The 23,496-nt window shown below is 38.8% G+C and overlaps 1 protein-coding gene across 1 annotated transcript in view; it reads right to left on the minus strand.

Moving 5' to 3' along the window:
* The window catches only part of MANBA (mannosidase beta), a 91,248-nt gene extending 68,009 nt beyond the window's left edge, over window positions 1-23,239 (minus strand). Inside the window, exons 1-5 of the mRNA XM_014562031.2 lie at window positions 22,919-23,239; window positions 11,193-11,287; window positions 9,086-9,191; window positions 8,083-8,253; window positions 3,633-3,756 (exon numbers count right to left, since the gene is read on the minus strand). Of these exons, the coding sequence (XP_014417517.2) occupies window positions 3,633-3,756; window positions 8,083-8,253; window positions 9,086-9,191; window positions 11,193-11,287; window positions 22,919-23,095 (673 nt within the window). The 5' untranslated portion in view covers window positions 23,096-23,239. The remainder of the gene's footprint in view (window positions 1-3,632; window positions 3,757-8,082; window positions 8,254-9,085; window positions 9,192-11,192; window positions 11,288-22,918) is intronic.
* Between the last annotated feature and the right edge of the window lie 257 nt (window positions 23,240-23,496).

Here is a 23,496-nt window from a genome sequence, read left to right on the forward strand (position 1 = left end):
GCTACAATGACCTTCAACACAGGCCTCTCTGTTGGGCAGGTCAGGGTCATGCTGAAAGCTTGACCCACTCCTCCAACTCAAAGGCTAGTTCTTCGAGAATGAAGGAAGGGGTGCTTTAGGCTAAGGGCAGCAAGTAAATGTGGGTCACAGAAGGCAGCATCTCTGAGGAATGGAAGTGCCCAAGTCCAAGTCCAAGATCCACAGCTCACCTTAGCTGAAGAGGAAGAGTCATATGTTGAAAAATGCTATTTTTTTCTATGATAGAAGATTAAACAATGTAGTGTTTCATCAGAATGTACTTACTACATACTTGGACTTAATATGTTTATGTAACCTTAGGAAAAGCTCATAAACTAGACAGCCATCCCCTACCCCTAACAAATTTTAGGGCCTAATGTGAACAATTCACATCAGGTTACAACATGAAAGACCTAGCATGGAGATGGTCAGTAAATGAATACATGTCTCTCTGTCTCTCTGTTTCTGCTTCTGTCTCTCTTAAACACACACATACATACATTCAAATAAGTATTTTCTAAGGAGGTTTTAAAGAAGGTCACACCAATGAATTGCTATCTCTTAAAACCCAGATAAATGACAAGAGCCTAAGAGATAACGGGAATAATTCTCGTTTTCCTTTGACCTCAGTATTTTTTTCAAATATAAATCTGTTTTTATTGCTTTAAACATTAAGAATATATGAAGTCACTTAGGAAACTGAAGTTAGGGCAAAATCAAACAAATGACCACAGGATATTGAAAAGTGCAGAAGTTAGAAACCATTATGCTAAGAAATAAGAATGCAGAAAAACACATGTATAAAGAAAACTAATTCACAAAAATTTCAAGTTAATTTTTAAAAGTCTAAAAGCCTTTTTTCTGTCATACTGTGTACAATTAAATAGGAGAACTATGGTTTGATCTTTAGGGGTAAAGTCACTAATTTTAAATTAAGAAATAAACTGAATATTTGGAAAAGCAAAAAGGTTATTTTCTTCTAGCCTCAATAGGCAGAAAGTGCCACAAAGTTAAATTAGTTCAGCCTTTCATAATGATTTGGCTGAAATTACTAGATAGATTAGTTTATCTACTTTCTTCCCTTACTGTGGAAACAATACAGGCTCAGTACAGAAATTTAGAAGAATAAAATATAAACTATCTGTGGTACTATTACACAGGGATTAGCCACTGCTTGCATGAGGTTTTTTTTTCTGTATTTTTTTTTTAATTTCATGCAGTCCTTTCTTTTAAAGGTTTTGGGGGGGGGGGTGTAGTAAGTTTATTTATTTATTATTTTAGTGGAGGCACTGGGGATTGAACCCGGGACCTCGTGCATGCTAAGCATGTGCTCTACCACTTGAGCTATACCCTCCCCCTGCATTAGTTTTGACTAACCTCATATCACACTTAACTTTTTTAAAAATTAATTCAGTATTTGATTTTAGATAAAAATTGTATTATGTTTTTGATTATGAATTAATCATTTTTTTAAATGTTTCATAACTCTCAAAATGCCTGCCTCATAGCATGTACCAAATAAATGCAAAAAGTATCCCGAATATACTAGTTTATTCTCCATTATTCTTCAACTTTTAAATTTCTATTGATTTCAGTGATGATTACTCTCTTCCAAATACAAACTGAAAAAAAAAAATCCAAAAAAAAACTCCTAAAGGAAGTTCCTCTCCTAATGCTTTTGTAAGTTTATGCTGCAATTTTTTTATTACATCAAGTAACCAAACTGAAATCTATAAAATTAATCAGAAATAAAAGAATTACTGTTTAATATACATAGAACACATCTTCTGAACAGGAAACATTTTTCTCTCTGTTAAGTACAAAATATATCATAGTCACAAAACATCAAAAATACAATTGATGTGGGTAATTGATTACAAAGAATCTAAATTAAATCTTAAGCATCGCTTAAATTTATTTAATTCAAATAAAATTCACCCAGTCACTAATGGCTAATAAACTGAGCCCTAATGATTAAAGGAGAAATGTTTAGCTCCATATTCAAAATTTTAAATTAAACTACAGCAGTGTTATTTAAATTTTTTCAGATATCAGGATACCTGGAACTCATAGCATTTTTTGGCAAACCACCTAAAACACTGATTAAACTTCAAAACTATTAAAAAAGTAACTTTTGGTAAAATCAGACACCTCTTACAACAGATTTTATTATATATACCTGAGAAAAATTATCGGTGGAGATGAAGGTAAATGAACCATTATTTGATTATAGCAGCAAAGCTCAGTTCGGGTTGAGCCTCTGAAGAACAGTTTAAGAACTAGAAAGCTCTAAACTGCCACATTTGTATGTGCAATTTACATTAGAACTTCTAATGCCTTCTTAACATTTAAAAATGCCAGCAGCACCTGATAGCCTCCTCAATTATCAAACATCTCTGATTTGCTTTTGTCTTCTGCCTTTAGAAAACACAGATCTGGTTCCACTGAAGCACAATCCACAGTCACTAGGGCCCAAAAGACAAAAGAACTCTGGCAGGGACACACCACGTACTTGTTTACAGATTTCATCTAGTTAGGCCTGCACGTAATTAGACTGAGCATCGTGACCTGGCATCTAAAATCCCGCTTGCCTCCACCGTTACCCTGATTTCCCACACTTCTCAAATCCTTTGATCTTTGATTTTCTGAACTACTGGGGTTCCCATCCCAAAGACTATGACACAATCTAGTTTGGTTTGGTAATTGTTCTGTCTCCCTTCCCCACCCCAACCAATGTGCAGGGATGAGTAAACACATCGTATTTCTTTCTACACCAAAAACACACAGTGCTGGGCAAAGAACTCAACAAATATTTGACCAGCTTTTAACCAGTTCATCGACATCGGTGAGGTTTCTGAGTTTTTCTTCAGTGCTCCCTTCAAGTGAAAAAAGTTATTTTCTTTAGCTGATGAGATGCCTTGTTTACCTTTCAGTTTACTTTCACCTCTTAACAAGGCTGGTGTGTCATGGCCTTCAGAGCAGAAGATGTGCAGGGCTAGGAAGTCAGCCCACTGATTTGTGCAAACCAAGAACTCAGCACCAAGGAGTTGGGAAAATGACTACAGAGGCAGCAAAAAGAAGTAACAGCTAGGAGCCCCAGTTCTTTTAAGAAAGAATATTCAGCTCAGACAACTCAGAGCTGCCTGCTTGCTTGCTTGCTTTCTCTCATTTTTTATGTTGCAGAATACTTTAAAAGGTATCCACCTACCAACCTGTTTTATGTAGTAAATTTTCATGACGAATCAGTTTGTATATATTTTTCACTTTTATGAACTTAATGTGCCATAAATTTTAAAAAATACGTTTCTGAAAACTACAGTCATCCCTCAGTATCCACAGGGGATTCATTCCAGGACCCACTGGTGGTACCAAAATCCACTGATGCTCAAAGTCAGCCCTCCAGATCCGCAGTTCCAAATCCGTGGATGCAACAGACCTCAGATCGAATACGGTAGTATTTCTTGAAAAAATTCTGCATATAAGTAAACCTGCACAGTTCAAACCATGCTGCTCAAGGGCCAACTGTGTATCTCTATATTCAAATTATAAACCCAATTTTATAACACAGAAAAGGCTCAAAAAAGAAAAACAAGAAATCACATCTCGAAGCTTACCATAGATGGGGGAAAATGTGAAGGATTCCAAATGACAAATATTATAGGCTTCAATTCTAACATCTTTCCAGATGCCCTGGGTAGGAAAGGAAGGCCCCCAGTCCCAACTGAAGGAACACTGCTCCTGCAATTTCAAGGGGAAAAAAGAAGAGAGATTCTGATTACCATGAAATTTAAACATTATGAAAAACCTTTTCTTTTAAAATTTTATGCATGTGTATATTAGTGTGTTCAGGCTGCCACAACAAAATACCGCACACTGGGTGGCTTAAACAATAGAAATTACTTTTCTCACAGTTCTGGAGGCTGGGAAGCCCCAGATCAAGGTGTTGGCAGGTTTGGTTTCCGCCTTCTCACGGTGCCCTCACAGAGCCTTTTCTGAGCACACACATCCCTAGCGTCTCCCTCTGTTGTCCAAATTTCCTCCTCTTATAAGGACAGCAATCATACTGGGTTAGGACCAATCTGAATGGTCTCATTTAACTTAATCACCTCGTTAAAGGCCTCATCTCCAAAGAGGGTGATATTTTGACCTAGTGAGGGTTAAGATTAAATATACATATCAGGGTGGGACAATTAAGTCCGTAATAGTGTGTGTGTGTCTCATATACAGCATCTAAAATGACCTACAATGACCCCTTCCTGGTGTTCATGCCCTTGTGTAACCCCCTCCCCTTGAGTATGGATTAGTCCTAGGGAACCACTTCTAACCAACAGAACACCGCAGGGGTGATGGCCCTTCCAAAATTAGGTAATAAAAGAGACTGCACCTTCTGTTTTGGGTGCTCTCTCTCAACTCTCTATTGGCCAAGGGGGAAGCCAGCTGCCAGGCTGTGAGGCAGCTCCGTAGAAAGTCCCACGTGAGTGAGCCTGGAAGCCCATCAGAGGCCTGCCCATAACCACATGGGTGAACTTAGGCAGGCCTGGTCCGGCCTTAAGATGACTGAAGCCCTGGTCCACAGCTTGACTGTAATCTCCTGAGTGACCTTGAGCCAGAAGTTTCCAGCTAAGCCACACTTACATTCCTGACTGACAGAAACTGTGATAATAAATGTTATTTTAAACTGGTACGTTTTGATATAATTGTTACACAGCAATAGATAATACAGCAACTAATCTGTCAACCTGGGCATAGTTAAACTTGGCAGAAATGTTCTAAGACCACAAAGCCTAATTATGTTCCTTTACTCTTTAAAAGCATATTACACTGAAGCAACGCAATAGTTACTCTTGAAGCTTCTCCAAAATATCTCTGAACCTACCACTGTGTTTAAATGTAATAACTATAAAGAATGAGGAAATATATTGAAAGATAAATATATTTTTCTATCCCCCCCCGATAAAGATATTTATAAATAGGTTTAAGAAACTCCAGTTAGACTTGCCAACCCCTATTTCTGCCAGTATGAATTCAGAAGTCCTGGTTTCTGAACTTACAACCTAAAGGTAATCAGTTCAGAATTTAGACAGTGACACAGGTGGCCAGAGCAGAATTCTTCTGATTTCTACTTCTTTAAAGAAAAAAAAAGGTATTTGCAAAATATAGTCAATTATAATGTGTGAGGCTATGAAAGCTTTTAAAAAAGAACAAGCACCAGAGGAAGTACTTGATCTTCTGAATGGAGCATTTGTAGAACAGAACCTGAGCACTTGGCCAAACTGTCCTCATTTAAGGATTACTTCCTAAGCTCTGTATTTATCTAAAACAGAGATAATTTAGTTTCCACTACAGAAAAAGATAAAGAAATAAAATCACAGCATCCACATCTGTATAAATTCACTTAAGTATCATGTTCACCACTTAAGATTCTCATGCTCAAAATGAAAACCACCTTGGAGATATTGACTCAAGAGTCTGTAACTTCATGTAATCTTTTACTAGGGACAGGGAGAAGGAGGAGGGCAAAAATATTCAACATCATATAAGGCAGACCATTCTCCCCAGCAAGGGCTACAAATCAGCCTTCTGCATACAACCTCTCCAAATAAAAGGGCTTTCTATGTTTCAGGCTGGGAGCATATCAATCGGAGGTTGACCTGGATAAAGAGACTCAGAAGGAATGTCCGCAGATGCAGGTGGAAACTGGGCAGGTGGTGTAGAATACTGCTAAGAGGATAGCTGAGGGGAAGGGTCCACCCATCCAAGCCTGACATAGACAGAAGCAGACACAAAAGGGGATTTGTGTTAAAATGGAGACAGTGCGGGGTCAAAGAACAGACAGAGAGTAGCATTTTCTCTTTACAGCCCACCCTCCACCTCTACCCATTAACTTCATATAAACTATGCTGAGGCGTTTAGTGAGTTACATACTTAGAAGTTCTTATTATAGAAGTAAGTCTCCAAAATATATAATATCCTTACCCTCCACTGTGAAAAGCTGCATAGCACTTTACAGTATGCAAATACATTATTACTTCACTGTATCCTCATATCAACACAATTAAGAAGGAGGAGAAAAGATTTGCTCCACATACAAATGATGGACTTGTCTACAATCACTCTTATTTTGTAAAGCCAGAATTCATAGCCAAGATCCCTGGCTTGGTCTCCAGTTCAGGTCTTTTCCCACTGAATCATGTAACTAACCAGAAACATGAAGAGGCAAATCATTGTTCTGGCAAGTTTGCCCAAGTTTACTGTCCCACAGACTGCGAGGACGGAAACCTGGGTCTGATTTCTGATTTCAGTAACAAAAGATTTTGTCCTACCCAGATAACCTGAAAGAGTGTTGTAAATGCCACAGCTGAATAGGGGGCAGAAGGAAAATACCACATGGGCATATGAATAACATGTGTATTTATATATACTATACAACTTTATTAATGACCTGAAAAGCAAGCTTTTCACATTCAGATCCAGGAAGTCCTTGTTTTGATAGAAAGTTAAACACAGACGAAGAGAGGGAAAAATTGCAACCTCTAGTATTCAAACCACTATGCCATTTGAAGCCAAAGGAAAAACACAAAAGACGAATTTTACATAGAAGTGTAAGTACCCAAGTGTTCCCCAGGACACCTGACTATTCAGTTACAGCAGTGTGAACAGATACTGCCTGAGACACTGACAGAAGTTTGGGGAGGTCAAACCAAACAGGAGGAGGCACAGTTTTGACCTTAATACTTATATTAAGGAAACATAACTTAATGGTAAATCCATCTAGTCCAAAGAGAGCCATTTAATAATCAGAACTTACCAACTGAGGTTTTAGCTAATGAGAGCTGGAAAAATACTCTTAGTATCTTCACAATGAAACCAATTATTACATTTGTTGTTAAAACCAGTTCCTCAAAAAATTAAAAATATTATTATCATATAATCCAGTAATCCCACATCTGGGTATAGAATCCAAAAGAACTGAAAAGCAGGGTCTCAAAGAGATATTTGTACATCCATATACAAGCAACATTATTCACAATAGCCAAAAGGTGGAAGCAACCCAAATGTTCACTGACATTGAATGAATAAACAAAATGTGGCATGTGCATACAACGGAATATTATTCAGCCTTAAAAAGGAAGGAAATTCTGGCACATGCTACATCATGGATAAACCTTGAGAACATTATACTGAGAGAACTAAGCCAGTCATGAAAAGACAGACACTATGATTCTACTTTATGAGGTAACTGGAGGAGTCAAATTCACAGAAGCAGAAAGGACAGTGGTTGCCAGGGCCTGAGAGCTGGGGAAAATGGGGAGTTATTTTTTTAATGGGTATAGAGTTTTAGTTTTGCAAGATAAAAAAGTTCTGGAGATTGCTTTCACAACAGTGTGAATATATTTAAGACTACTGAATTGTACACTTAAAACAATTAACATTGTAAATTTTGTATTACATTTTACCACAATTGAAATTTTCTAATAAAAATTAAATCTAAAACAAAACGTCACATAGAATACTAATTCAATGAGTCCAGTCATCTAGCCTGAGATCAGACTCAAAGAAAAATAATCACCTGTGAGTTTTGTTATCTTAGATTTTATGAGAACCTAGCAAAAAATATCGGGTATGTCAACAAAGATTCTAATAGTTGTAGAAGGCTTCTTAGTAACAAGGATCACTCATAAATATGAACCCTTCAAAAAGATAAATAGACAGATAAACAGACAGACAGATAGATAGGTAAGAACCCTTCAGTCTGGTGAAAAGTTTGATAAACCTGCGTGTTGTTTTTTTTTTTAAAGTAAAGGTGCATTATCAGTCACCTATTTTTCTTCTTTCTCCAACATTACCTAAGTTCTGAAGCATGCCTCAAGAAGGAAACCTAGAAAGACAGATTCTCCACAAAATTCATATAACTTTTGGTTCTTATTTCCAATTTTTAATTCCCACTAAGGGGACAGGAAAGAGATGCCCAACTTCTGAAATACAACTGGAGTCTTCAAACAAGCATCTCATATGCTGGAATGCCATACTCAAGGTTAAAGCCCCCCACTGTGGGACCATTACCTTTCGAATAAAGTTGACATGGCACTCGCCCTCCTGCTCACTTGGAGGGCAGCTGGGGGGCACCTCGTAGCTTGTGTGAGCTTTGCTCCTCTGGTCCGCATATATCACTGGTGACTGGAAATACAGCTCGATGAAGTTCACTGCTTTGACCACGTGAGTAATATCAAACCTCTGAATTATAAAGAAAGAACAGATGTGGAAGTAGCCTCATGTGTAAAATTTTAGCTATAGGCAGAATGTATGAAACATGCATTAAAAAGAATGAAATATTTAGGTTTAAACTTTTTGCAGGAGAAAGCACTTCACCAAAATAGTATGACTTAGTTGCTGGCTTTTAGTTACAACTGAGTACGTTCTCCTACCCAAACGTAGATTTCTAGGTTTTCTCCTGCTATTTTTACTGATGATGATGGTCCTAGGCAAACAGAGCAAGCAGAGACTATCTTTAGCCTTGGAATGTCTGCTCTGGCTATTTACACATGGCTCTGAATTGCCAAGGATTTCCTAGACACTTCGTGATAACCTGACTCTCTGGTATGCATAGCATGTATTTCTAAGTCATAAGTTATTTTTGTTTTGAAAAGTCTACCCCTGAAAGGGAAGGGAGCTCAGGATACAAGCTTTTAAGGTAACTGTTCCAGTAAGGAAGGAACGTTTTCTTTTAAAATTGCTTGTCAATTGCCATTTCCCATGAAACTCTGGATTACCAATTAATAAGGGAAGGGAATGGGATTTGTCAAACATTTCCTATGTGCCCAAAACTGTGCTGATCATTTTATATAATTAGCTCCTTAAATCCTCACAATAACTCCATCAGGCTGGAGTGTCTTCATCATTCCACAAATGTGGCAACTGAGAAATAAAGTAACTTACTTACCCAGTGCATCAAAGGGCTCGTGCCTCCCTGCATGGGCAATCATGCACTTACCTTCCCCCCTCAGACAACAATGAACACAAACACACACAAGTGGTCCTTTTTAACCTGATGTCATTAGGTACTTACATATCTTCTGAACATGTTGTCTGTTTCCCCAACAGGAACACCATTGAGCAGGACTTTTGTAACTGTATCGACACCCTCAAGAATCAAATTTACTTTTTGCCATTCGCTAAAAAAAGATTTTTAAAACAAGATGTATGAAACATTAACTTAGGTAACTCTCTTTTTTTTTTACTAGTTAAGAATGAAAGGAAAAAGTGTTTCACAAAAATATATATATTCTTAAAAGGCATTTTCCAATGAAATTTTCAAAAGTATTGGTTTAATACATTTTTATGTTGAGTGATCCAGTTTATCTTTCTTCATAAAATTTCAATCACCATAAAATTATGAGCACCCTTCTAATTTCTAAATGCTTTGACTTTTTTTCTACAACTTCACAAAGTTCTTATAAGAACGAAGTTAAGTAATAGATACAAAACATTTTCACAGATTATTACATGTACCAACACTAAGAGAACGCATTAACCAACTAACAAGTATCTGTGAGTAAATATGTGCCCAGTACTCTGCTAAGCCTTATAGGAAACTAAAACAATCTTTGAATTTAAGGAATCTGCAGTCAGGTCAGTATTCAAGCCTAAAACACAGGAAACCAGACAAAAGCTTTCAACCTCTTCTAGTTTGTAGTGCAGTCTTGTTGGATACAAGTGCTATCAGAGCCTGCTATAAGGAAAGACTTCAAGCAGAAAATAAGAGTTTAAAAAAGAGTAAATAAAGTGTGATATATCTATACAATAAAATAGCATTTGGCAATAAAAACAAATGAAGTACTGGTGAATATGACAACATGGATGAACTTCAAAACATTATGCTAAATGAAAGAAGCCAGCCACAAAGGACTACATATTGTATAATTCCATTTATTTGAGATTTCCAGAAGAAACAAATTCAGAAATAAACAAATTAGTGGTTGCCTAGAGCTGGGGAGGGATGGGGGGGCAAAGATGCAGGAAGTGGTACAGGATTGGCAAGTAAGCAGTACTTTCACAGATAAGCAGAGAAGATCACACTTGATCTGCCAATCAAAAGGAAGAATCAATGGTAAAAATCAGCATTCTGATGGATCAAGATAAATCACATGTTTCTTCCACATACAAAAGGAAAATAAAAAGACAAAGCAAGAAATCGAGTTAGGCAGCTTTGGTCTCATTCCAGGTACTCACTAATAAAGGTCTAGGCAAAGGTGGAAATGAGGAGGAAGAGGCTGAATCAAGAGAAATGACAGGCAAAAATGAATAGTTCTCAGAAACAGACCAAATACAGGGAGATGAAGGAAAGATATGATGAGCCAGAAGCCCCTTAGGCATGGAAGATTGGAAAGATGGTGTTACATCAAGAGAAATAATAAGGCTGCTAGAATATAAAGTAAGCTTTAAGTGGGAAAGTCAACTGGTTAAGTTTTGGATATGCTGAGTTCAAGGTGAAGCAGGACACCCTATTGGAGATATTTTAAGTATTATCCGGAAATAAGAGCCCAGAACACAGTAATTCCGTGATATTGAGCACTACATTTTGGTTTTATTTCTCTTTTAAGAAGCTAGTAAACAATTACCAACAAGAAGTAATATTAAAGGAACAGAAGGGTTTTTTTTATTTAACAATAATGGTGGTAGATATAATTGGGTTATATTCTGATACTTAGAACATCACTGAAAACCGTATCGTGCTTTTCCTCACGGCCTCATGATGTAATATAAGGCCAATGCCATAGTTTCAGTGACTGGTTAACACCACACCAAACAAATGGTGTCTCTCTGATCCTACTTGACAATATTATAAATATATACACTCTACGGATTCATAGGAGGGCAAGGGAAGGAAATGATGGCAAAAGAACTGACTAGGTCTAGGTGACATCATTATAACGACTGGAAAAATGACTGAATACAACATAATTTTGTGACTAGTGATCAGTGGCACCATCCTCATACACAAATCGAAATATATATCATATATTCACTTTTACAGGCTTTAGTCTGAGAACACTCCGATATGCAACCTAAGCAAACAAAAAATTATTGCAGATAGAAAAAGAAGAAAAGTTCAAATAATAATAATAATAAATGGATAGATATTGATATAAACAGAGATATACACACATACATACCCAGTGTCAAATGGAATCACAAAGTTCTTGCTGTAGGTCCAGTTATCCAAGGCAATCCACCTGTAGTTACGGTCATTAAATCTGTAGTAAGGATCCTGTTGAAAAAATGATGGTAGATGATTAAATATGCAAAAATAAATGAATTAAATAAACATGAAATAAATAATTAATGATAGTTATTTATTACCTAAAAACTAATGAACTCTTGGCCTAGAAGGGCACACATTTTATATATCAGCACATCCCAACCACAAGGCTAATGCTCCATCCATTTATGAGACCATTACCTTTCAAACAAAGTTGACATGGCATTTGCATACTAGAAATACTAAGAATATTTTAAAACGTAGAAAAAAAAAGTCCAACAAAATACCTGAAATGAACAAGTTCTGAGAAATAAATATTACATAGTTTCATAATCAACAAACGTGTGGAGATGAAGACTGGCTTCCTTTGTTAAAACCAAACACAATAAAGATGTGTGTATATATACAATGGAACATTACTCAGCCATAAAAAAGAATGAAATAATGCCATGTGCAGCTACATGAATGGACCCAGGAATTATCATACTAAGTGAAGTAAGTCAAACAGAGAAAGATAAATATAATATGATCGCACTTATATATGGAATCTAAAAAAGATGATACAAATATTGTTTACAAACCAAAAACAGACTCATAGACATAGAAAACAAACTATGGTTACCAAAGGGGAAAAGATGGGAGAGGGATAAATTAGGAATTTGGGATTAGCAGATACACACTAATATATATAAAAATAAAGAACAAGGACCTACTGTACAGCATAGAGAACTATATTCAATTACTTGTAATAACATATAATGGAAAAGAATCTGAAAAAAATATATATGTATATATGTATGTATATGTATAACTGAGTCGCTTTACTATATACCTGAAACTAACATTGTAAATCAATTACACTTTTAAAAAAAACCACAGAGCCTGCAAGGTATCAGCAGAGAATGAAGGACAGAACTTCTGATGGTGTGGCGCCATCAGCCTCTCACGCCCTGTGGTTCTCACTTTGTGTTTTGCTGCCACTATCCCAGCTGACCTCCAGGGGGAATGTTTCTCTTCCACTGCCCAAAGGTCAGCAAAACTCCCACTCCTTGGATTTACTTAGCATTAACAAAGTTATTTTTCACTCAGCTTTACTAAGTGAGCACAAAAAGGATCTCCTACAGAGAATACACAGGCAGCGCAAATACTGCCAAACTTACAAACTTCCCTGCTGACGAGAAGAAATATTTTGATAAGCGTCAGGGGAAGGAGTGGTTGATGAGAGTTAATAATAACCAGTAATCACTAAACTGACTTTTAGGGTCTGGTTAACGGTGAGCTTTTGTTCTACTAAATGGGGTGTGCCAGGCCGAGCCCACTCACTTCCTTCTCTTCTCTTCCTCACACAGGGGACTCAGCCTCCCCAGTGAATTAAAGGAGTAAATGTTTAAGGATGCAGGTTTGAATAGGCACCTAATTATTAGCTTCCCATGTGTCTCACCCAGCCCAATTGATAACTCTACACTGTGGACTTCATCCAATATAGTTAAAAACATCCTGAGAAGGAAGGTGGGGAGGCTAACGCAGCTGCAGCACGGCAACCTGCTGAGCCTTGAGACTGACTGATGGTCTCCTTCCTGTCTCCCGGCTCCTTGAAGGAATCTGCGTGTTGAGCTCCAGAGGGCTATCTTCTTGGACACATTTTTTTCTAGACAAACAGAATTTAGAGGGTTAAGTTTTTTTTCTTCCTTGAAAGAAACCAATCTGAAAAGGCTACATACTGTATGATTCCAACTACGTGATATTCTGGAAAAAGCAAAACTCTGGAGACAGTAAAAGGATCAGTGGTTGCCAGGGATTAAGGGGGAGAGAAGGATGAACAGGGCGAGAACAGAGCATTTTCAGGGCAGTGAATCTACTCCAAGTGATACTGTAGCAGTGGATACGTATCATTATACACTTGTCAAAATCCATAGAATGTACACCACCAAGAGTGAACCACAACATAAACTATGGACTTTGGGTGATAATGATGGGTCAGCGTTATAAGGTTCATTGATGCTAACAAATGTACCACTCTGGTGTGGAGTGTTGACAGCGGGGTAGCTGTACATGTATGGGGATATATGGGAACTGTCTGTATTTTCCATTCAAGTTTTCAGTGAACCTGAAAATGGTTCCCCAAAAAAACCAAAGTCTATTAAAAAAAAATGCCCTAAGGGAAAATATCTTACCCTCCCTAAAATAAAAGTTGCAGAGACTCAGATGATATTTATAATAACTATTGCAAGTGCTAAGCAACCAACTTAATTTGGTTCCAAAGTGGTCTGATTCCCTTTGCTCATTAAAATTCTGAGTCCTATTTAAAGCAAACAGCAGCTCAGCATTATGTCTGATGACGAAGGGACCCATGTAAGTGGCTGAGTTGTTAAAGCAAACCCAGGAACCCTAAAGACAGTAACTTGTATCACGTGTTGACCATTTACTTTCTATCAGCCTCCAAGATAGGCATTCACACACACTCTTCTCTTCGTAACAAACATGTGCAGTAAATACCATTTTATAGAGGAAGAAACTAAAACTCCAAAAGGTGAAGTGACTCTCCTAAGGTCACACAACTAAGCAGAACAAAATGAATTCAGTCTGACACCAAGGTCAGCATTTTTTCAACTGTACTGTGTGCCTCACTCCACATTTACCTACGCTTTTATACCAGATGATCTCTGCAACAGCAATAATAAGATCGGGTGCTGCCTGTGACCCTGCGGAGTCAGCAGCATCATCACCCCCATTTTCTAACAAGAGTCCAAGGCGCAAAGTCAGATGGCTATGAAGTGGTGGGGCGCTGATTCAGACCCAGGGAATCCGGCTCCTGCGTCCACGTGCTTACTCATCACCTCACACAGCCATCAATGTCACCAGTGCCATCCATTGTTAACAGTGTCAGTGCTACCTACCAAGGGCAGGCTGGGAGAGAAACACGCTCCATGGGGCCTGAACCAGCTGTTTATAACTGACACTTACCATACCTGTCGCACATCGACAAGCCCTGTGTCATCAGACCATGCAAGTCACACGCCCGACTCCTCCCTCTGTAAGCTTCTCAACTTCATCTATTATTTCTACTTACAGATTGAAGGACTCAACCAGTGGTAGCTTTCCCACTCCCCCCTCTGCTTTAGTCCAATGGCTGATTCTCTGCCAGACAGAATTTCTTCACGTGGAGTGACATGGAGAAAAGGAATTTTTTGTTTCATTTACAGATATTGTTTCTTGGATACTTAGGCAAAAATAAAGTTTAAGAAAACATTTATCTGAAAACAAGCAAAACTAAACAATATATTAAGATACACAGGTATCTGGTAAAACCTTAACTTGTAAAAAGCAACAGAATGATAATTCAGGATATGTTTCCTTTAGGGGGAGGCCGGTGAAGGGCCAGGTGGGGAGTGGGGTAGGTGCCAGGAACCCCCAGTGGTACCGAGAATACAGGCCATACATACACTGGAGAGCAGGTGCATGGGTATTCATGTAATTATCAGACTTTTTTTGACTATTACAAAAGGTTTTTTTTTTACTATTACAAAATGGTTTTTTTTTTACTATTACAAAATGTTTTTATTTATTAGACTTTCAAAATCAGAAATGCACATGTGTATATAACTTTCCAAGTATCGAGTATTACATAAGAAGGAAAAAAAGTCAGAGGAGGCTAAGCTACTCTAAAGTACCTAAGGGTATTTGTGTGTTCCATCCTGAAGAAGCCGTGATCTCCAGAACCCCCATCTCTCCATCGTCAGATGTGTCTGATCCTTCCTTCAGAGGGCGCAGGGCTACAGCCGAGCCCACGCTCATGAGTCAGTCAAAGCACTGCGGTTGGCCTTAACATCATTTTTCTCCTACAATCCTCAAACTAATAATCCTGCTTTCCTATCTAACACAGCTCTAGGTGAAAAGGGGTTGCAACAGAAGGAAACTCCTTTTCTGTCCAAAGTGCAAGAGTTAAAGGGGGTATATATATTACAAGGGGAAACAAGACAGTTTCTTAGCCTACTCCTGAGTGCAGGCTAGAACTCACGAGGTTGAGGGAAATGCCTGGAGAGAGATTCTTGACTGATACGAAGGGTCGGAGGAGCTCACACCTGTTCCGGGAGCGAGGCTGGGCAGCTGAACAGAACCACATGTGCAGCTGCTGCCCCTGAGAAGGGGCCGGGAGGAGGCGTTGAGCTGACAGGTAAAAGCAGCGGTGGGGAGCAACCTTTTTGGCATGGGTTCAAGTCCAAGCCCAACCCCGTGAAACTCGTACAACACCACTATACTTCTGTTTTCTCAGTTCTAGAATGTGGATAATAAAAGCACCTCCCAGGATCAGTATTTGCAAGAGGTGATGGATGGAAACTACTTAGACCCAGTCATGGCACACAGTGAGCATTCAATAAATGGTATTTATCACCACTATGACATGTACTGACCTGAAGTGATGCCTAATATACATTAAGGTAAAGAAAAAAGTCAGTATACAATATACACAGAATGCTATCATTGGTAGGGAGAAATATATATAAATCTATATATGATATGTGTCTCTGTATGTTTATAGATGTATATCGCAAGATATATGAATACTGCCTACACAAGAAACTGGTTAACACTGGTTGTTTCTGTGGAAGGGAACCAAAAAACTAGGAATCAGGGATAGAAAGAGACTGGCTTTTCTTTATATATCGTACCTTTCCAATTTTCTATTGATTACATCCGTTACCTATTTTTAAAAGTCATTAAAATTAACTGACCTCTTTTTAAAAAAGAAAACAATAAGCCGGGTGGACAGCAGTATAAATGACTAGGAGGGAATGGTGACAAGATGCCATGTGCTGGACCTATAAGATCCAGCAACTAGCAGTGTAAGTGAGAAGGAAAAATAAAGAAAATAGGCATCAAATTCTGGGCCTCGTTCACTGAGAAAGTATGGGTGCTCTTGTTAGAAATGGGTGAAATACAAGAAACCAAGGATTGGGAGGATTGAGAAGAGACATCTGGATACACTGAGTTTCAATACACCATGAACACACTCAGGTAGAAAAGTGAAGCAAAATTTCTGGCTACAAACCAGGAGAAGTGGTAATTCGAGATGAAGGCATTTGAGCAATTCTGACACAGAGGTGATGGCTGAAACAAACAGACTTTCAAGAGACAGAGAAGAGAGAAGAAGTGATGTATGGAATGACCCTCAGAAAATCTTTCATTTATCAAGAAATTTACCAAATGGGATGTCTAGGGTGGTATATTTTGAACGAAAGGATGTTGTGCTCTTGTCCCTGTTTTCGCTGGACATCTTTAAATTAAAACAATAGTTGTTCCCTTTGCTTACTATGTATTCATCTTGCCAACAGGCAGTGTGGGACATGAAAAGAAGATCTGGGTTGAATCCTTGCCCCACCATTTACTAGGTGCACGATCTTAGGCCATAACTTCTCTGAGCCTCAGCTGTTGCGGGAATTATACGAACAAGTGCAACCTAAGAGGCCCAAGGAGTGCGCTGTACATGGAAGGCACCAAGTAAATAGCATATGAAGATGAATTTCATAGGCGAGGGTGACTATGCGTACTTCCATGTGACACGCACCAGCCGGCACTCACCTAAAGATCCAACCCTTGGATGATCCTTTGATTCCCTGTATGCGGCCCTGAGAAGCAAACCCTCCCGTGCCCTAACCACACCCCATGTGGCATCAAATGAAGAAGCACGTGTGCAGGTTTAAGAATCAGGGTTTGTTTTTTTTTTTAGATATCTTTTTTTAAAAGGACAGCTGAAAAATCTCATGGTTCTCAACTCCTAAAAGCTGAGTAATATTATTAATTGATGACTATTCCGGTTCAAATTGAAATTTCAAATACAGAGTCATTGGTTAACTTCTCTCATGTCACACACGGTTTCAGCAGTCAAACTTTTAGAAGAAGACAATCAGACCTTTAAATGGTTCCTTTTCTAGAGGCTTTTGAGATTATTTCACAACATAAAATGATCAAATAAAGTCAAACATTCCATTTGTAAGTCCTCTGTGGAAGGTGAGTGTAGCAACCAGAAAAAATACCTTCTATTTTAAGAATAAATTTATGGTTAGTCATTTTGGACCATACTCATGGGACTTCCTTCTCTGAAACACATCAAAAATATTCATATGAGTGATAATGGTATTGTTGTTAGAAAGCCACACTGAAATGTTTGAGGATGAAATGATGTGATGTCTAGGACTGCTTCAAAATAAGGGGTGGCACAGTTGACGAGAAAAAAACAAAATTAGCCACGAACTGCTGAAGCTGGATGATGGGGAAATGGAAGTTCATTCTGATACTCTATTTTCAAATTTGTTTGAAATTCACCAAAATAAAGTTTTTTAAAAGTATATTCACATGATAATTTCCTCTTGGCTACTTAAAGTGTACAAAAGTATACATTTATCTACACTCATAGACATAGAAAACAAACCTATGGTTACCAAAGAGGAAAGGGGGAGGGAAGGATAAATCAGGAATTTGGGATTAATAGATACACACTACTATATACAAAATAGGTAAGCAACGAGGTCCTACTGTATAACACAGGGAACTATATTCAATACCTTGTAATAACCTATAATGAAAAAGAATCTCAAAAAGAATATATATATATATATATAAACTGAATCACTTTGCTGTACACCTGAAACATAAATCAACTATACTTCAACAAAAATATATATATACACATTTATCCACATTGATGTATATATTTTATTAGAATGTACTTAATGAGTGTTAACCTGCATATTAGAGCCTTCGTCAACAGATTCATGGCTCCTTGGACAGAATGGCAGCTCATTGGACAGAATAATTAAGACTAATTTGTTGAGGGGAGGGTATAGCTCAAGTGGTAAAGTGCATGCTTAGCATGCCTGACGTACTGGGTTCAATCCCCAGCACCTCCTCCAAAGATAAATACATAAATAAATCTAATTACCTCCCCCTCAAAAAAACAGAGGAAAAAAGAAAAAGACTAACTTGTTAATCACATGGATAGCTACTATGATATAATCTTGTATTTTATAAATTTACACATTTAAAAAATATCCTTCTCGGAACATTTGTCCCAATTACACGTGAAGAATATAAAGTAACGATAAAATTTAGAGAAAGTGCTAAGCATCTGGTACCTACCATTTTTAGTAATGTATGTATATATTTATAATATATTTTCTTCTGTTTTTAAATGTAGATTTTGAGTAAGAACATATTTATAATGGAGTCTATGCAGTTATTAAAATTATTCTAGATCTGTATTTATAGACTTTTATAGCTTTAGAGAGATGTTCACTATATATTTTAAGTGAAGAAGTAGCTTACAAACCATCCCAGGGATTGACTTCATTCTTATGTTATTATATTTGCTTGTATACACACTTAGAAAAATCTGGAAAGATACACATGAAAAGTTTCACAGTGATTACTTCTGCTGTATAGTATACTTTTTATTGGCTTTTTCCTGCTTCTTTATATTTTATATTTCTCTGCATCAATTTTTTTGGACAATAAGCATTAAACATTTATTACTCTTTTTAAAAGAACTTTAAAAGAAGGAATAAGAAAATTATACCAGTACATGAGAATTTCACATATGATAAAAGTAATGTTTTATATCAGTTGACAAAAGGGAAATTGTTCAAATCATAAGATATAAAAAACTGTTTAACCATTTGGAAAAACTCAAATAGATCAAAATTTTAAATACAAAAGAGGAATTACAAAAACACTAAAAGGAGAAAATATCTGAAAATATTTAATTGGGAGACAGGGAATTACTTCCAAAGCATGATACCAAACACAGAAACAATGATAAAAGAAATAAAATCTTGTAAGATTGCAACATATAAAACTTTAAAACATCTATAGGACCAAATACATCATTAACAAATGGGAAGTTTTTTTAAATACATAACAAGAGGTCTAACAAATCTATATTTAAAGGGGTCAACAGAAAAATGATTAAAAACATGAATAAGTAACCCCAAATCACCAATAAACATGAAATAAACAAAAGGTGTTTAACCTCACAGAATGCAAATTGTTTCTATTTTTGTTTTTTAAAATAATATCTAAATCTAGCACATAAAATAAGCACTCTGATAAAATGATGATGGAAATGTAAAACTGGTACAATTTTTATGAAGAACAACTTAGAAATACACATGAAAAGACTAAATAAAATGCATATACTTTTGGATCAGTAATTCCACTTCTAAACTTTAGTCTAAAAAGATAAGGATGCACACTAACTAAAATTAAGCTAATAAGATCTTCACTGAAGAATAGAAAAAATGGAATCAGATACTATTCAAAAATAAGTGATAGATTATAAACGCTGGCAAATGTACACAACGAAATTTAAAAAGACCATTGAACGTGGTCTGTAGAAATATGTTTACTGCATACGAAACTGTCACGAAATACTTAATATAAAAAAGTTGTTAAACCGTATATTTAAATACTTATAAATGTGTTCTGAATGGAAATAGTGTACTTTTAAATTTTAAAGGTAGTTATCTCTGGAAGTCAGGTTTCCAAGTTTTCTTCTTACTTACCTGTATTTTCTAATTCGGGCACACTGAGAATACCTCTTTTTAACAAAACCTTTTCAAACTTACACCACTAAGGAATTGCACAGGGAAGATGAGAACATTCCTGTTAAGTGTCCCCTTGTCTAAGCACTTTTATGTCATATGCTTATTAATGAGGTTTGCAGCCTTACTAGAATGTGACCTCCCACCAAACAAGAACTGAGTCTTGCTCGTTTCTTTTTCCACTTGTAATGCCTATGTTAGTATGTGGTATTACAGTAGGCTGAATGAATAAATGAACCTTCAGCAGGGAGCCCAAAAGGCTCTCCAGGCACCTAAGGTTTAGATTCTGTATAGGAACTACAGTCACGTATGAAACACTCAAGGCTGGCAACAGAGCCTCTCAGTAAATACAAATTCTAGTTAACAAACTGCTCGAACTGAACAATCCTGAAGTTTTCCTTGAATCCTCTTTCTCTCACACCTCACATTTAATCCATCAACAAATTCAACTGAACAGATCTTGTTGTTTCTACCTTTAAAATGTGTTTTCCCATCACCACTCTCACCATCTCACTGCCATCACCCCTGTCCAAGCCAGAAATCACCTCCTGCTCATACACCTGCAATCATCCCCTACCCGGTTTTGATGCTTCCACTCTGATGCACTGTAGTCTTCACAACAGCCAGAATGACCCTTTAAAGGCACATATAATCATGCAACTCCAAGCTCAAAAACCCCAATAGTTTCCCATCATTGTTAGAATAAAATTCAAAGTGTTTCCCAGTGGCCTACAAGCCCTGCATGATCTGCCCTAGATGCCTAGTTTGAAATCATCCACCTGCCCCTTGACTCACAGGGCGACGGCCACACTGGCCTGCTTACTATTTCTGGACCTGTCAAACCTCCTCCCCACTGCCATCTTCTCTTCTTTTTTGCTGGGAATGTGCTTCTCCTTAAAACCAAACTCATCAAAAGATCTTTAGCAAAATGACTATCTTTAACCACCTTTTTTTAAAAAGCAATCTTTCCCAACAGGCCTTCACTCTCTCTTCCTTTAATCTGCTTTATACCTGTCACTACATTATCTATTAATTTGTTTATTGTCTGTCTCCTCCACTATCTATTGAGACAGACTTCGATTTCTTCACCACTTGATTCCAAGCACCTAGAATAATGCCTGCCACATTGGAGGTACTGAGTAAATATTTATGAGATAATTAGGTGAATGAATAATTAATTGAAAGACTTCAGCAAGATATGTTTCAAGTTCTCCTGTAAACACAGTATTTGGGCCAGTGTCTACTCTAAACTATAGAATACTTCCTAAGGTCAGCACCAAAAGGGGATGTTATAATAAAGCAGATAGAATGAAAACATCACACTACTCAGTAGCGACACCAATGCTGATGAGTACCGTCAACAGACCTGGAGTTCCCCAACCCCCAAAAGCCTTCACATCGATCATCCCACTACCATTTAAGACCTACATCTACCTTCCTGAAACTTAAAGTTTTCTTAAGAACTTATTAACAGATTTAACAGACATTGTAAATTATTCCTGTGAGGAAAAATCAGTCATTTCATACTATGAGCACCTCATTCACATTAACTTGTAACCAAACATTCTTTCTTGGTATGCAGCCCTGTAACATGGAACAATAATCTGATTTGCTATAACCACTAATGATTTCCCGTTGCCTTAGTTCTATCAGGAAGATGATGCAAGGAGAGACCCTGCAAATTAAACACAGGCATTCTCAAGGCACATGCAAGTGACGCTTCAGGGTACCAAGGTCAGCTGTGGTCCCTGTCCTAAGTAGTTTATTAACTAAAAATAGTTTGAGTACTTGAGTTGGAGAAGTACCTACTTAAGAAATAAACCCAACCATGGTCACTGTAATTTACATTTGCTTCCTTTCTGATATATATTCTCGAAAAGAAGCTGATGGTACCAGACCAGGAATTCTGATAGTACCAGATCAGAAATTTGGCATAACCCCGTTGACTGTCCTGTCACTTAAGTAAATTTTGAATTAAATTCCTGACAGTCAACTCCACTGCTTCAAAAACAAGATTTTTCATACCACCAGGATAAGTGTTGTACAGTACATAAGGCTATGGAGTCAGGCCAGGCTGGGTTAGAATTCCATTTCTACCACTTAGTTGCTGGGTGATCTTGGGTAAATCCTCTGCCTTCTCTGGGCTCCATAACTCCATATCTCCCATACAGTGCAGATAAAAGGACCTACTCTACAGTGTTATTATGAGGATTGGGGCAATGCATGCAAACCATTATCAAGTACCCCCTGTCCCAGGCAAAGCCACTGAAAATGTGCAGCAGATGGAAACCAAGTGGGAGGTGGCAGTCTGTTTGCAAACTTCTGCCCACAGGCAGCCAAACAGGAAAGCGTCCTCCACGAGAAGTCTATGAACTGAAGCATCTGTTGGGACACACATACACATCATAGCACAAACCCCGAGAGGAAACTGCATCTTTCTTCATATCCCAATCAGCCTTAAAAATGGCTTAGCCTTTACACTAACACTGGGAATCCTAACGTTACCCTTATACTTGCTGGTCTCGTTCTCCTCAGGCTATGTGCTGCTGCATCAATTCCAGATCTGCCTCCCTGACGCTTGAAAGTGAAAATGAAAAACTGAGACATTACTGAAGACAGTTAACATTTACTTAGCAAAGACTATCGTCCCCTGCAGTGTTCAGGTAGTTGAAACAATAATCCTCAGCCTTAGGCTTTGTCGGTGACAGTAAGATCTTTCTACCCACGCTTCAGCGGAACACTGTAGCAAAAAGACCGCCAGTAAAACTGTTTACCGTGTCGAAACCTCTGCTTTCCTGAGTTACTGCTGTCCCGGGGTGGGTGGGTCAGTCTCCATCTAGCCCACCCCCAGCCATGCTCTTCACCAACAGTAATTACACTGCCTCGGCGTTTCCCCTCACAGACCACAAGATGCAAAAGGGAAGTTCATGCCAAATCGAGGGAACAGCCCCGGGCTCGGGGGCGGGCAGGCCGTTCCTGGGCCCCTCTCTGCACGAGGGAGGACCCAGGCCCAGGCTCGCGACGGGGCGGCCGCATACAGTACCTGGATGAGCCTCTGCTGGAACAAGGCGCTGTGCACGCAACCCGGGACCTCTCCGGGCAGCTCAAGCGACCTGTTCTGGCTGCGGACCCTCCAGCTTCCCCGCAAGCTGAGACTGAACGCCGCGGCAGCGGGGCCCGCACCGCACAGCGCAAGCAGCAGAAGCAGACGGAGGTGCATGCCGCTGGCCGACGCCGCACACGCCCACAGGGCAAGAACCCCTGCGCTGCCGGGGACCCCGGAAGCCACCGTCGGCTCGGAAGGAGCCCAAACTCTAGCTCTCCCCGCCCAGGGGCCAGTCCCCGGCCCCCGGCGCCCCGCCTCACTGCCCCGGGCCTCCGGCCCCGCCTCCGGCTCCAGGCCCCGCCCCCGGCTCCGGGCCCCGAGCCCAGGTCATCTGAGCGGCGAGGATCCGCGGCATGTCCCCGCGCGCGGCAGGCTGGCCACGAGCGCGGAGGTCTCGCAGGCTGGAAGAAGCCAGGCCGCGGGTGCCGGAGCCGCCGCCGCCGGAGCCGCCGCCTGGTGCACGGCTCCGGGCTCGGACCGCTGCGGTCTGCGTCCTCCTCCGTGATGTCTGAACA

The sequence above is a fragment of the Camelus ferus genome, chromosome 2 (genome assembly GCF_009834535.1).
Source record: "Camelus ferus isolate YT-003-E chromosome 2, BCGSAC_Cfer_1.0, whole genome shotgun sequence".
NCBI lineage: Eukaryota > Metazoa > Chordata > Mammalia > Artiodactyla > Camelidae > Camelus > Camelus ferus.